Source organism: Furipterus horrens, unplaced genomic scaffold, assembly GCF_987537825.1.
Source record: "Furipterus horrens unplaced genomic scaffold, mFurHor1.1.pri manual_scaffold_7, whole genome shotgun sequence".
Taxonomy (NCBI): domain Eukaryota; kingdom Metazoa; phylum Chordata; class Mammalia; order Chiroptera; family Furipteridae; genus Furipterus; species Furipterus horrens.
In genome coordinates, this window is record NW_028327177.1 from 47604657 (window position 1) to 47619951 (window position 15295).

At 41.4% G+C, this 15295-nt stretch overlaps 1 protein-coding gene across 2 annotated transcripts; it reads left to right on the plus strand.

The window, feature by feature from the left end:
- The first annotated feature begins 5426 nt into the window (after positions 1-5426).
- Positions 5427-10438, plus strand: PENK (proenkephalin). Of its 2 annotated transcripts, XM_090282841.1 has the most exons (4): positions 5427-5555; positions 5645-5701; positions 6163-6303; positions 9442-10438. In XM_090282841.1, exons 3-4 carry the CDS (start codon positions 6166-6168, stop codon positions 10102-10104), a joined length of 801 nt encoding a protein of 266 aa, XP_090138967.1. In that variant the 5' UTR covers positions 5427-5555; positions 5645-5701; positions 6163-6165; the 3' UTR covers positions 10105-10438. The 2 variants fall into 2 exon arrangements, with proteins under 2 accessions (XP_090138967.1, XP_090138968.1); XM_090282842.1 differs by having other exon boundaries at positions 5427-5701.
- Positions 10439-15295: the final 4857 nt, after the last annotated feature.

The window sequence follows — 15295 nt, forward strand, 5'->3', positions numbered from 1 at the left end:
CTAGAGCTCACTGTGGGAGTGGACATTGCAGAGGAAAGAGGGTCTTGTGGGAGTCAATGCTCTCTATGTCATGCTGCTCTGAGTGACCAACTGCTTTCCCCCAGTACAGTACCCTCCCACCACCAAGAGTGGTTGAGCAATCTCCTTCTTCCTGGCTTTATTCCCAATGTCCCCTACCCCACTCCACTGGAGGCTTCCGGTGCCAGATCAACTCCCCATTCATACTGCCTTGCACTCTTGACAGCTGTCTTCATTGATAGGCTCCTTCCTGTCTCTGCGTTGCCCTAAGACTCTTTTTCCTGTCTTCTCTACTTGCTCAAGGCCTGCCCTTCTATGAAACCCCTGAGTGTCCTGCTCCAAATACCTCTACTTCATCTTATCTCCCCTTAAATGCTCTGCTATACACAGAAATGTTGGAGATTAATGCTGCATAATATATCCCAAATAAAATAACAATTGATAGGATTGTGTGCCATCTACAAATCCTCTTTTCTAAACATACTTTAATATATTTTTATGAAACAGCTTGCTACCCACAGTTATTATAAAATTGGCCTTTCATTGTAATTTTTAATTTGGAGCATTGGAGTCAGGTAGTTAAATAGCCTGATTCCTTTAACCATTGTCAAAATACTCACTTGCTTTCATTATCTGAACACTCCACTAAGGCAACAAAATCGTGATTCCAAATATAAGAGGCCAAGAACATAACATTCCAGGAAATGAGAAAAAAAATCATTTTGCCTTGGAAATTCAAGTTTAACACAGCACACTAAGAAGTGTCATTAATATAAGTTGGATACCTACAAGTTATATAAATATTATATATATTATACATCTAATATGTATACATATACATATATATACATATATATGTATTAGTTTTTTATTTAATCCGTGCAACGAACCAATGTGATTGGTTTTATTATCCCCATTGTATAGGTGAGAAAAATGAGGTTTAGAGATTAACTTTCCAAAGTTTACCCACTCAGTTGATAAAGAAGCAAAAATTAACATTAGATTTTTTTTTACCCTAAACTCTTAATACCGAAATAATTGTTTTTCTTCTTGCATTTTGTTAGTTTCTAGGATATCTTCTCTAGACGGATTTTCACAAGATATATGCATATAAAGCAATACTTTTAGCTGGGCTCTAATGTTTATATACAACAAAGTAGATAACAAGAGAATAATTATAGTTGGAAGTGAATACTATCTAAAGAGGTTTAGTTCATTCCCTATATAATTTTATAACAACATGCTGACTTTTTGAGTCTGCCTCATGGGTATGGGAGCAATAGAAGATGTAGCTACAAGTAGAAGCACAGTTTCTAAAAACAACCTTACCGAGTATCCATTATTATAAAACTCTGTGCTGTGAACATATGCAGAGGAGACCCCTCTAGAAGCTGGGAACCTGGAGCCACCACATTTACTCCAGTGAGTTTTTGTTGCTTAAAACCTGTTTAGAAATTTTAGTACAGCCTTAGTTGTGGAAATTGTTTCTTTTTTTTTTTTTTTCCCCGGGAATTGTTTCTTTGATGAATATCTTCAACCTTTCAATTAATATTCTGCCTTCTCTGTAGGTCCAATAGATAGGGTCTAAAATTTCATTTAGGCAACAACTAAAAAAAAAAAAAATCAAAGTCAAGTTATTACACAAGGTTCGGGTCCAAAGAGGCAATACAATTTTTTAACAGAATTGGTTCTCTGGTGTGGCTATTAAATTTTTTCAAGACAATTCCAAAAGTCATTTTTTAAAGTCAAGCTCCTGGACAATCCATATGTTGATGATCCACAATTCTATCTTCTTTTAATCTAATGAGTCATAATGAAACTTGTTTTTTTCATGATCTAATTACCTATGCTTAATACTAAAATTTATCATGCCCTGATAGCTTAAAGCCACCCTATTTCAATTCTAAATTTACAGTATTAAATATTGATGTGCTTAGTTTGGTTTTTCCTTCCTAGCTGATATTTTTTTTTTCATTTTGCTGTTTCCTCCCTCTCTCTTTCTCTCTCTGACACACTGACATACACTTTATTATTTAAACTCACTTTTAGGAAACTTTGTACCAAGATACTTTTTCTTTCAAAGGGTTTATTTTGTTGTCTGGATTTTGAGAGTAAAGATGTATCAGCTCTCACTTTTCTTAAAATGGGGATTTATTACACTATAAAAACCTCTCCTTCCAACCAATTTCCCGGTCTCTGGTAGGGTGCTCTGAGGCAGTCAGAAGAAGAATCAAGTGATACTTCATATAACATCCCTAGCTCATAGAATCTTATCTTACAAAGTGTGTACTTTAGATTGTAACTGAAAACATGTAAGTTTGCTCTGCCTCTGGCATGGCTCAAAATATTGGAAATTTTAGAATGTGGTGTTTTATGCTGAAATGCTACACAATCCCCAGAGAGCAGAATGGCCACATTCTCACTACTGCTATGTTAGAGAGGGAGAGGCAGAGGGAAATTGGCTCCCATAATAAAGTATGTGCATTTGGGTAGCATGAAGGTGAGGGAAGAGAGGACTGGACACTTGCAAGACACTATTTAATTCAGTAATCTTCCAACCTGGAGATGAAGAAAGACAACACTGAAAGGACTTTTTAAGTCTCTCCTACCAGCTCACAGAACACCTAAGAACTGAGTGAAATCCCACTCATCATTGACACTTGAAAAGCCACATTACTTGGTCTCTGAAATGAATCCCCTTTGTCTGATCCAAGGATCAGAAGAAAGCAGTCTTGCTTTTGACCTGGGAATTGGAATTCCCTGGATTAAATGCTTTAAGAGAAGGTTCCCTTCCCTTTTTTGAGTCTCATTTCTACAGCAGCTTTTTCCCAGAAGATAATTACAAAATCTATTTGTTCTCTAAAAATATTTAAAGGATCACGAGAAGGTAAATTACTTGCAACCCACTGCCACCTTTCAAATATAAAAGAACACAAAAATGTATGCCCTTTAGCCTCTAGAGTAGACTGGGACCAGTGATGGAAAGACATCCACACTGAATTGGGTATGCAAACAAGACCGACCTGTTACCACTCATGTGTTCCTTTACACACATTTATTCAGCACTCATTATGTCCCAATTATTTGAGCAAGTGCTCAGGCACTAACCACCCTAGCACTAATGCAAGAGGAAAAGGCAGATTCACCAAGAGAAACTAACTCAGAGCGAGCACTAATTTACTCCAAAAGAAATAAACCGGGCCTGAGATGAGTACCACCAGCAAGGAGGTGTCGGGGTCCTATTTCTGCCACCGTGTCACTTGGGTGTCGCTTGGACACTGAGCTTCAATTTTACCACATACATAATGAGGGTGGAAATAATTATCCCCAGGCTTCTTTCAGCGTTAAGCTTCTACTTTTCCAAGATTCCAGGGAGCCTTTTTGTGTCCAGCACTGTGTACCCTAAGGAAGCGATCATCTCTCTCACACACACACACACACACACACATGTTTCAGCCTCTTGCCACTGATTCCTAATTACTGTGTGTTCAAACTTCTCAGGTGATCCCAGGTATGCCAGTGCTCAGAGCAAGTTTTCTTTCATTTTAGACAGGATTTATGCGTGCACTCCTTTACTACTGAGTAATGCAGTGTAATTGGCCGCCTTTGCAGAGTCCGGGCAACAAGGGGACATCTCATTTACAGATGTCAGCTCTCTTTTCCTTTGAGGACAGGGGTAGGTAGCTGGAGAGGACTCCATCGGCCACTGATGTGAAGAGCTTAAAATGTCAGCGTAAAATGTCAAAGGGGCAACTATGCTTTTCTGGCGAGATGTCTTAGGGCTATACCGGGCATTCTGTCGCCGCACCCCCACGCCCGCCTTTCCGGCCCCGGCTGCAAAGATGCCCCTGCCAAGAAGGCAGGAGGGGTACCCTTGGGGCTCTGCGGCCACCCCAGGTGCGTGTCCGAAGCCTGTACGTTGAGACCCCACTTCCCAGATGCACCCAAACCTACACAGGAGAGCGCTGCCCTCTAACGACCGAAGTGGGAGATGCAGCGCGACCTGATCTTCGAAGGCGAGCCGGTTCCCGCGAAGGTTGAAGTGGTCAGTCCTTTGCACGGAGCTCTATGGCTGGGAAAGCCCTGAGACCCTTTCTGTGTGTATGTATGGGCTCTGGAACTGTTTATGCTGTTTGTGGTTTCCCTCTAGGGCCAGGAGAGATGATAATCGATAGATAGATAGATAGATAGAAAGATAGATAAATGGATAGATGGAAAGATGGGTAAATGATAGACAAACCGGAAGGGAGATGGATTGACATATTATAAGAAACATTTTTAGGGCTTGCTATGTGCCAGACACAAATCTAAATGTGTTCGTTCATTATTTTGTATGCATATCTCCGGAACCTTATGAATGGCACATTACCTCTGTCCCTATTTTCAAAACGGGATAACTGAGTCCTTAGACAAAGTAAATAACTTGCCCTCTTGGCAATCTTCCGTTGAGCCGGAAAGTGGACGAGCGGGTCTCAATCGACAGCTCCCTCCGGCTCTTGGCCCCCTTTATGCCAAGAGTATTTGCGCGCCTCAAGCTCCGGACGTCCTGGGTACAGAGTCCCTCATCCTGAACACAACAGTTCTTGCGTGCTGACATCACATCCGCCCCAGCACCCCCTAGTACTCGTGAAATACCCCCAGGGATACCTTGGGCAGCGCGCTTGAGGCAACGATCCCGACTTGGAAGACTGCCTGGGAAGCTGGGTAGAGGCAGGTGCCCTCCTGCAGTGGCGGAACCGTATGCAGTTCCCTGGGGAACTCTATTCCTGAAGCTTAGGCTTTATTGCGTCCGCGCTGGGCAAGCGGTCTGACTAACGCAAAAGGGGACAGCTCAGTCCTGAGATTTTAAGATTCCCGTAAAGTTTCGATCATGTAACCATTACTGGAGCTCTTACTAACAGCCTGACGCTGTTAGATGTTACAGCAAGGAAATCGAAGTCTAGTGCTGGGACAGACAGGTGGATAAATAACGATATCCGGGACGGCTTTGCTTAGTGACCCCCGCGACCGCGAGGGCGCCCCAGGAGGAGGCGAAGAAGGGGCCGGTTCACGAGCTCGGAGAGTCTCCAGTATTTCAGAAATCTAAATCAGACCATCTGCCCATCCTAATGCCCCACCTCTGCTCTCTCCCTGGAGCTCGCACCCCAGGGAGTGTAATTTCAGTGCCCTTATCTGCGGGGACTTGAATTCACCCCACTCTTTCCACAAATTTCCTAATTACCTTGGTTTGTCACCTGGTGGTGAGTAAAGCAGCAAGAGCTCTCCCACACCGCCCCCGGCGGGAGGGGTGGCGCGGGAGCCTAGCGAGCACCAGCTGGGAAGGACCCCTCCCATGACGGCGTCGGCGGGGGTGGCGTAGGGCCTGCGTCAGCTGTAGCCCGCCGGCGATTGGGGCGCGCTCACCTCCTTGGGTTTGAGACTAATTATAAAGTGGGTCCAGCAGCCGCCAGCCCTGGGACAGCCAGGCGAAGCGAGGCGGGAGCTCTGAGACCTGCAGTCCAGACCGCGGCCCCGCGGTGACACAGACAACCCCGACGGTGAGGCTGAGCCTGCCTGCGTCCCCCGCAGCTTCTCCCCGACGCCCCTTACCTGACTGACACCTGCCGCCTTCTCCTCTCCTTTCTAGTGTAGTGGCTGGGACTCGGCTTCTTCCACCAAGCTGCGCCACCGGATCAGCGTCAACGTGAGTGAACTTGCCCAGCGCTCGCCCTCGCTGCGTGCCTTTAGGGTCGTCCACCTGCTCTGTTTTATTCTGCGTTTCATTGCATGGGGTTCCCAACTTCCTTCTTGTTTGTGACCCGGGTCAATGTTGCGCCTCTCCAAGCTCCCGCTTTCGCGCATTTGGTATTGGCTGTTCCTTCCAGAATTCTGCTTAGAGCAGGATGCCCTGGAAGAGAGCACAGTGTCCTGAGCAGCCCCGGACTCGGGGCGACATTGCCAACTTAGGAACTGCGAGGCGATCTGAGCGCCCCTGGGCCTCTCAAGACAGCATCGGGCGGGCGAGGACCCAGGCAGAAACGTCCCTAAGAGCTCTTGCTCTCTTGTCCCACAAAGTCCGGGCCGGGACTGTCTCGGCGATGGTCCCTCCGAGGAACACACTTGCTTCAGGGCAGGCTCCGAGTTCGCGTCCCTCTCTCCCTGCAGCCCATGGCGCGGTTCCTGAGACTCTGCACCTGGCTGCTGGCGCTCGGCCTCAGGCTCCTGGCGACAGTACAGGCGGAATGCAGCCAGGATTGCGCGACGTGCAGTTACCGCCTGGCGCTCCCGACCGACCTCAACCCGCTGGTGAGTGTTAGCGCGGTGGGTGAGCCAGTAGTGGCCACCGCGCAGTGCGTCTTCTGGTCACAATCGATCTGCACCTCCGCGACCCGGATCTCCGGTGACTCAGGTTTCCCGACTGTTCCTCCAAATGCTGACCCAAGTCCCGCTTTAGCTCTCAGCTTCAGGGACTCACGACTACCTAGGGACCCGTAAGGGTGGCCACGTCCCCACACCAACCAAGTTTGTTTGAACCTCGGGAATGCGGGTGGCCCGTGACGTGCTCTCTTCAGCACCTTGGAGAGCACTGGGTTGTCTACTCACCTGTCCCAAGGAAGATGCTCAGTCACCCCCAGCTTCTAACTTCCAACCAAGTCACCCTTTCACACACAACCATCCTCTCATCCTGCCCGAGGACAATGTCACTTTTTATTAGTGGCATTTCATCCCCTTTTTCCAGATCTCATTTCTCTAGCCCTTTTAACCTCAAGTCCCTCAAGCGCTTACCCTCACCTGTGAGAGCTAAGGGATGAGGAAGGGAGGCACACAGGGAAAGAAAGGGAGCGCATAATAGGCATAAGGGAAAGAGATCAACAACTCTCACAGGCAAGTGAAGCCGTAATTCAACTTCTGTCATGTCTTGAATGTGCTTTTGTAAAACCTACTAAGACAACAGTTAGATTGGCCTACGAAAAAGGCACAGAAGAGGTGGCCAGTGTCCAAAGAGGTGACGACAATGCAAAGATAATCTATTCTACTGGATGGAGGGGCGGCGGGGGGGAGGGTGCTGAAAGCAAAAGAGCTCTTAATTCTAATCACAGTCCATGTGCTCTTAAATCACCACTGATGTTCTGTTGATTAAAGCTCTGAATTTGGGACCTAGAAGCTTCATTTTAACTAGCTCCCCTGTGATTCAATTGCACTCTTCTCAATTTGTTGAAATTCTGTGATGACTTCAACAGCTCAGTAGAGAATAATGTATTCATCCGAGAAGGAGTTAAGCTTTTCACTGGAGCCCTTGAAGAAACTTTGGTATGTAGATGCATAAAATAGGGACAAAAATTAAGGAAAGGATTCCACAGAATCAAAGGCATGTAATTTAGGTTAAAGATTTGTTTGTTTCATTTGATTACCTGATTCACTTCATTTGATATGTGCATGTGCTAACATAGCCTTAAAGAGAAGACACATAATAGAGCTTTATGTTTAAATTACAAGAAAAATGTTGCCTCTTAAATAAAAGTAACTGATTTGTCTTGTATTGGAGATTTTCTCTGTGGCAAATGGCTTTGTTAATGACTCCGTTGTTAGAATTGCAGCAGTTCTGGAATTTTAGCTTGGATGCAAAAAAACATGTGAGAAATAAAGTTGCCTAGCCAACACTATGTAGTAAAATCAATATAATAAATATTTGTTGACTTTCTACCACATGAAAGACACTTGTGCTTGGTTCTGTGACAGATGCAAAGATACATAGGCATGCTATGACTGTTGTTCAAATTGAATTCACCTTGACCATATTATACAGAGTCTGATAAATACAACAAAAAAATGCATAGACATATATAGGAGCATATAAATTCCCATCACTTTCTTAGTATGTATTATCCTAATTATTTGTCATTTTTTGAAGAAATCCTAACATTAAAAAGCATTTCGGTAATAGTATACAGAATATTCAACATTAATTTTGATAAATAAATAATTTAAATTATATTTTAGAATGAAAATATTATTGACACCTAAACGTCTTAATTTTTAATGACGTTTTGATTTCTTAATTAGGTATCAAAAATTAAAGGATCACTTTAATTAGATCACCTTTAGGTTTTTATATACGCATATATTTAATTTTCTTAGACATAAAACTTAAATAATCATTAAGAGTTGATTAAATATGTATCCTAAAGAATTTTGTTGCACTAATAAAATGTTTGCTTACTTTGTTAAAATGTGTATTTTATATCAATTAATATGCAAAGTATTTTTAAATATTAAGAAAGAACCTAGTTTTTCTAAATGAAAGGTCAGTAACCTGGGTTCTATAAGTAAACTTCAGGGGGCTATTGAAAACCCTGAAATGCTCATAAATAGCACATAGATTTCATGATTAGAAATATTACATCTTCATGTAATATTAGTACTCTTTTTATAATAGCCAAATGACTTGTTGAATAGAAGAGAATATTTTATTACTTAATCTTTATTGTATTTTTCCATTACCATTTAGTCCCCAGCAATCACCAGTGTTTATTAGAATATATAGCCTAACTGTTACAATGATTAGAACTTAATTATATAATAAAAAGGAAGGAGTTGTAAATGGATCATTTCTATTTTGTCAGATAACATGATTTCCATTGGAAAAGACTTTCTGTACAGCAGTAACTAAATGTTAAGAAAAATAACATGAATAATTTAAACATTAGCATATGTATAAGTTCACATTGTGTCTCCATAATTATAAACATTTGGTTGAAGATGATTAAATCTGTTTTAATCAATTAAGAGGGATGAAAAGCAAAATCTCTACTTTCATCAAATCAGCATGTCATAATCCAAATTATTCATGGGATTTAAGTGGAGTTTTTAGAATGTCATTTTTCAAACTTATTTTGAAATTGTTTTTTCTTAAAGATTGAAAATGTTTGCAGGAATATTGGATACCATTGCAAGTAAAATATTAACACAGAAAGTAAACAAATCATATCATTAATATTGATTTTATCTGGAAGGTAAGAAGATAAAAGGAATTTGGGGGTAACCTCCCTAATTAGGTAAAGAGAGATGTCTCCCTTTTGGTTAGGAAACACTTAAATAAAATGAAAATCAACAGGGGAAAATTATCCAGTGAAATTAGATTGTGCAGAAAGCCAATCTAGGTTAAAACTGGGCGGGAAAAATCTTTTAAAATATTGAAATGGCATGATATATGCAATCTGTTAAAATCCAAAGAAAAATTCTAATTTGTTACAATTAATTCTCCACAATTTTTCTAAATCAATTTTTCTTTTGTTTGCCTATTCAGTATGATGAAAAGTTGCAATAAGAAAATAGAGATTATTATGTGAGAGTTTTTATATTTGTTTCAGATCCAAACAAATCTGTTTACTTAATAAAATCAGAGAAGCCTCTTTTTATCCTTAAATCAAATTCTTTTCCCAGGCTTGCACACTGGAATGTGAAGGGAAACTGCCTTCTCTCAAAACCTGGGATACCTGCAAGGAGCTGCTGCAGCTGTCCAAACTGGAGCTTCCTCAAGATGGCACCAGTGCCCTCAGGGAAAGCAGCAGGCAGGAGGAGGGCCATTTGCTGGCCAAGAAATATGGGGGCTTCATGAAGAGGTATGGAGGTTTCATGAAGAAAATGGATGAGCTTTATCCTCTGGAGCCAGAAGAAGAGGCAAACGGAGGTGAAATCTTTGCCAAGAGATACGGGGGCTTCATGAAGAAGGATGCAGAGGAGGACGACACCCTGGGCAATTCCTCAGACCCTCTGAAAGAGCTGCTGGGAACTGGGGAGAACCGAGAGAGCAGCCACCACCAGGAGGGCAGTGATGACGAAGAAGTGAGCAAGAGATACGGGGGCTTCATGAGAGGCTTAAAGAGAAGCCCCCAACTGGAAGATGAAGCCAAAGAGCTGCAGAAGCGATATGGGGGCTTCATGAGAAGAGTGGGTCGCCCAGAGTGGTGGATGGATTACCAGAAAAGGTATGGGGGCTTTCTGAAGCGCTTCGCTGATTCCCTGCCCTCCAACGAAGAAGGTGAAAATTACTCAAAAGAAGTTCCTGAAATGGAGAAAAGATATGGAGGATTTATGAGGTTTTAATACCCTTTCCCATCAGTGACCCCAGGCCCTAGCAAGCCTTTCTCTATCCCCCAGTGAGAGACTGCCTTGCCAATCATGTTTTATTGCCATGTGTAGCTTGCATTGTATAGTTGACTTTATTGTCTGAATAACTAACTACACAACCTGAAAGCTCTCATTTCAGGTTCTGTGACCTTTTGAGAGTCTGTAAGCTCTGTATTGGTCTATTGCAGTTGTCTTGTTTTCATGCTAAAAGAGTTTTCGTCATTTTGTCCTCTATTTTTGGCAAAACAGCTATAAATGCTTACTTGTTTATGTATATAATAAACCCATTACCCCAACTGCATAACATTCTTGCAAGTCTCTTCTTCTCCACAGCCCTCATTTGCCTTTGGGTTTTGACAGTAAATCATAAATGCAGAGACAGTCAAACCATCTGTTTTCAATAGAATCATCACCAGCTTCCTTCTCATGCAACAACTGTGGATGCAAAAAACAGTTTTCATTTAATTTCTCATACATAAAATCTTAGAAGAGAAAAACAGAGCAAAATAAAATGTATTCACACTCTCATATTGAGAAATCAGATACATGAAGAAAACTAAAGCCTAGTAAAGAAATTAGCTATTTTGTCATATGTAAGAAAATCTGCATTTGCATCCATATGTACATGTCTCTTTTCTTCAGCAAAGTATTTTAGAAGTTAATAAGAAATTAAAGATAATTTAGCCCTATTTGAATAAAGGTGAAGCCCAGAAAGGATAAGTGGTTGGCCCAAGCTTGCCCTGCAGTTGAAGGATAAAAAAGAATTAAAACCCCAATCATCTTGCTCCCAAGCAAAATCTTTCCCACTCTAATTCTCCATTTCTCATCCACATCACTACCAAGAATTGGAAGAACTTGGGAGTATATATTGTTCACTATTATACACTCCTCTACCACAACCATAGTGGGTGCTCCAATATCTGGTGAACGAATCTATGAATGAATAAGATAATGAATGAAGATATTTAGTGACCAGGTCACTGGAAAGGGCATTATGGATGTTTTATAAGACAAATTCCCATCACACAAAGAGCTTGTGACTATTTTATATGAATTAAACCATAAACAGCAACATTCATGTACAAAATGTGTAACTTGTTTTTTTCCTTTTTCTAACCGAAACTACCTGCAGCTAAACTAACCACTGTCTTTTATCCAGGACCCTCATCCATCATCTCCTTTGTGTTCTTTCCCCCAAAATCGGGGTGTAGCAGCTCAGAAAATCAGAGGAAGAGTGTCTGAGCTGCAGTCCAACACAGTATGTGCAAGTGCTGCTTTCTGAAGAGGCGCTCAACTGTCTCAGGCAGTCCAACCCTGCCGGGGTTCTCGGGGCTGCACATACCCTGTACCACTAGAAGCCCCAACTCTTCCTGATCAGTGCAAGGGTCCCCACCATTCACAGAGCCCCACCACCACCTAGCTTCCTGATCTTAGCAACCTAACCTTTTCTTCCAGGCCAGAGCTCTTCTCCTTTTGAGCTAGAGGTGCATGTTGTGTAGGTGTTTGAAGGAGACCAGGAAGAAGGTAATAACTAGTAGCTGGCCTTTGGGAATCAGTGTCAGCATCCTGGGGACTGATGGGGCTGGAACATAATACCAGCCCCATATTACCAGACTTTTCCAAAGAAACATGAAACCTAGATTTTCATGATAGTATTTCAAATTTTTAATCTTAGCCATTGATTTCGTTTAAGAGTGTTATAAGTAAAAATGGTGAAAGGGATTGAGAAGTACAAATTGCCATTCATAAAAACAGTCATGGGGATGTCAAGTAACAGTATAGAAAATATAGTCAATAATATTGTGATAAGTTTGTATGGTGCCAAAGGGTACTAGTCTTATTGGAGTGATCACTTCATCAGGTATATAAATTTTTAATCACTATGCTGTGTAAACCTAAAACTAATATAATATTGCATATCAGCTGTAATTAAAAACAATTTAATAATAAATAAGTAAAAAGCTAAAAACAAAGAATAAAACAGCGTGGACCAAACAAAACCCATTTGCAAGTCAGATTGGAGAGACATGGAGCTAGTCTTCTGAGAAAAACTGTCACTTAATTCTCTCCCCTAGAACAAAGGATTTCTAATCCTTGGAAACAGGAATCCAGACTAAACCTATAGACAGTAAGAGTAAAATGCCCTGTCTCTCCCTGATAAGTTAATAATAAAATTATTTTATAATAGTACAATATGTACACATACTTTATCTCATACAGTATATTTGAGAAAACACAATTTCACAATCAAATGAATATATGGTTTTTTCAAATCAAGCACATTTCTTCATGTACAAGCCCTTTCTTTTCTGTTTTGAGTTAGCTGTGTAGACCTGGCTAAAACCCAGATGACTCTGTCTCTTTATTTTACCATCTGTCACCTCTACTAAGGGCCCAGTGATGCCCAGGTGGGACTCTGTTACTTTCTCTCGCACTTCCTCACCCTCTGAATTCCTGGTAGAGAACAGAAAACCTAGAGATATGCCACAAATGTTTAGGGAGGGAAGGAGCAGTGGACAGGGGGAGGGAAAGAGAATAGAAAGGATACAAAGAGGGGAAAGGTGAATCGGTCAGATGAGATAGCTCCTCTTCAGGTGAACATGAACTGCCTACTCCTGCTGGAAACACAAAGTATAGCAAAGCCCTCAGCATGAGGCAAAGCTTAGCAAACCGTAACAGTAAGTATCACCAGTTGTCCATAAGATGTGGCTCTAAGCTGGCTGTACAGGTCTTCTGTGTCCCCAAATATCTCCCATGTTGTCCACCCTTCATTTTGAAATTCCATCATTAGAATTTTTGCACCTTTAACTCTAAAGGCTTTGATTTTCAATAATTTCCTATTTAAATTCTGAGGCGCATTCACCTAAGAGTTACCAGGGATGCTGTTTTAAATGCAAATAACTGGTCTCTGATTAAAATACAGTACAGATGTTCTGGGTTCTATAAACATGGGAGGACTAGGGTTACAACTAGCTTAAGAGTAGGACTTAGGGTTAGACAGACTGGAGTCCAAGGTGAGATGAAGTCGAAGATAACTTGAGAGGGTTTCCAGAAAGCTCTGTGTATGTGAATTGAACTACAGATCAACTTAACTGCAGGGGGCGCTGCTGCTCCATTCTGGAGCCTTTTCTAGGACCTGGGCTTCTGCCTCACCTCAATTCCACTCACTTAGGCCTCCCCAATTCCACTTCCAAACTTGAGACCTGGTCTGGGTTGCTTCTGAGAGTTAATAACTCTGTGAACTTTGTGTGTGAACCCTATGGCCAGCCCCAACTAGCTGTGTGATCTGCAGCTTTCCTTACCACAGTTTCCTCCTCCGTGCCTTGTTAGGTTATTATCATATCCAGGATGTTTAAGCCTGGGCTAGCAGAACAGTCAGTAGGCACTTACAGGGTTAGCGACAGCTATTGCTCAGCGTCCCGTTCTTACATGTAGGTCTTGACCTTTTCCAAACCCACCCTGCCTCACTTTGGAACCAGGTGCTATCTCACCCTACACCTTTCAGCCTCAGTCCTGGTCAGAACCTGAGAAGACCCAAAGGAGAGCGTTTCCTCTTCTACTGATTGTGTCCCTTGAGGCAGAAACTATTTGCAGTTTTCTGTTAATACTCATCTTCACTTTCTGTTTTCTTCTACAAACATGTAAAACCTGTGTAATGAAAATGTTACTCAAAAGAGGCATGAAGGGGGAGGGGGTAAAAGGGGACTAAATGGTAATGGAAAAAACACAATAACGATTAAATCATAAATAAATAAGAGGCATGGAAAGTCTGAGCCTTGAGCTACAAAGGTTTCTTCTTCAAAGATGGGGGAGGGGCGCACAACTTTGAAACTTGGAACCCATGATTATTTATGAGTTTTTCTTAAAATGTACATAACATCCCACATAAATCAATTCATTCATTCAACAGATAATGGATCTAGCTACATGAATATCTAGTAGAAAAGCATTGCCCCAAGCAGGGAACATGGATAACTGGAGGAACAAGACTTATGACCTCGTGTAGGTGTGGAAAGGTGTGGGTTTTCATCTAAATGTGATAGAAAACGATTTGAGGTTGAGAGCAGGCCAGTGTCACCATAGGCTGCCATGTGTAAACCTCAGTGTCTGCCATATAGAACAAGTTGCCTTGCTCCTCATTCTTCTGAGAGAAGAATGTATTAAGTATGTTTTACATCCTTCAAAACATCGTGGTTTAACTGAAAATTAAAAAGTTATATAAAACGCTTATGTTTTATATAAAAATACAATAAAGTTTTCCTTTTTCAATTTCTACATTAAAAATTAGAACTTAAAATGCTCACTCATTGCTTAGCAAATGAAAAACAAACAGAAAAACATGCAATTATATTATTGACTGTGAACACATGTCTCTGCAGAGAGGGAAGTGCAAAAATCACTTCAGCAGAGAGAGCCTGGCAGTGTTGCTTAAACACACCCATCCATGTCATGTGCTTATACTTTTCCTTTTAGATTTACTTAAAACTAAGTACAACATATCTACAGAGATGTCCACAGATCATAAGAGTACATCTCACTGAATTGCTATGAAGCAAACATACCCAGGATCCATTATCCAAGTCAAGAAATAGAAAATCACCAGTACCTACTCATGCCCCCTCCAAAAACTAGCTCTCCCTTCTCCCCAAAGATAACCACTCTCTTGCCTTCTATCACCATAGATTAATTATTCTATTTTGAAATTTTCTATAAAAATAAACATACTTTTTCTAACTATGTGGTTCAACATTATACTTATGAGGTTCGTTCATGCTGTTGCACATAGCCGTGGTCTGTTATTGTTATTGTCATATAGTATTACATTGTATAACAATACTGCAAGTTCCATTCTTTTACTGCTGGAGGTACAGGTTGTTTTCAGTTTGGGGCTATTGCAAATGCTACTGCTATAAGCATTCTTGACCATGTGTCTTATCACATGCGATGCATTTCTCTTCGGTGTATAACTAAGAGAGTAGATTTTCCAGATCATAGAGTATGCCTGTGTTCAACTCTAGTTAATAATACCAAACAGCTTTTAAAGGATTTGTACTAATATGGACTTCTAAACACATTGTATGCCCACTAATTTTTTGGCTTGTCAGTCTTGCTTACTGTAGCCATTCTGTTTTAATTTTCAGTTCTCCAATTACAAATGAGATCAAGC

Excerpts from the sequence above, each read along its gene's own strand:
- PENK (XM_090282842.1), top strand. The coding sequence starts at position 6,166 with ATGGCGCGGTTCCTGAGACTCTGCACCTGGCTGCTGGCGCTCGGCCTC. Across the intron at positions 6,304-9,441 it reads CGACCGACCTCAACCCGCTG|GCTTGCACACTGGAATGTGA; the intron begins GTGAGTGTTAGC and ends TTCTTTTCCCAG.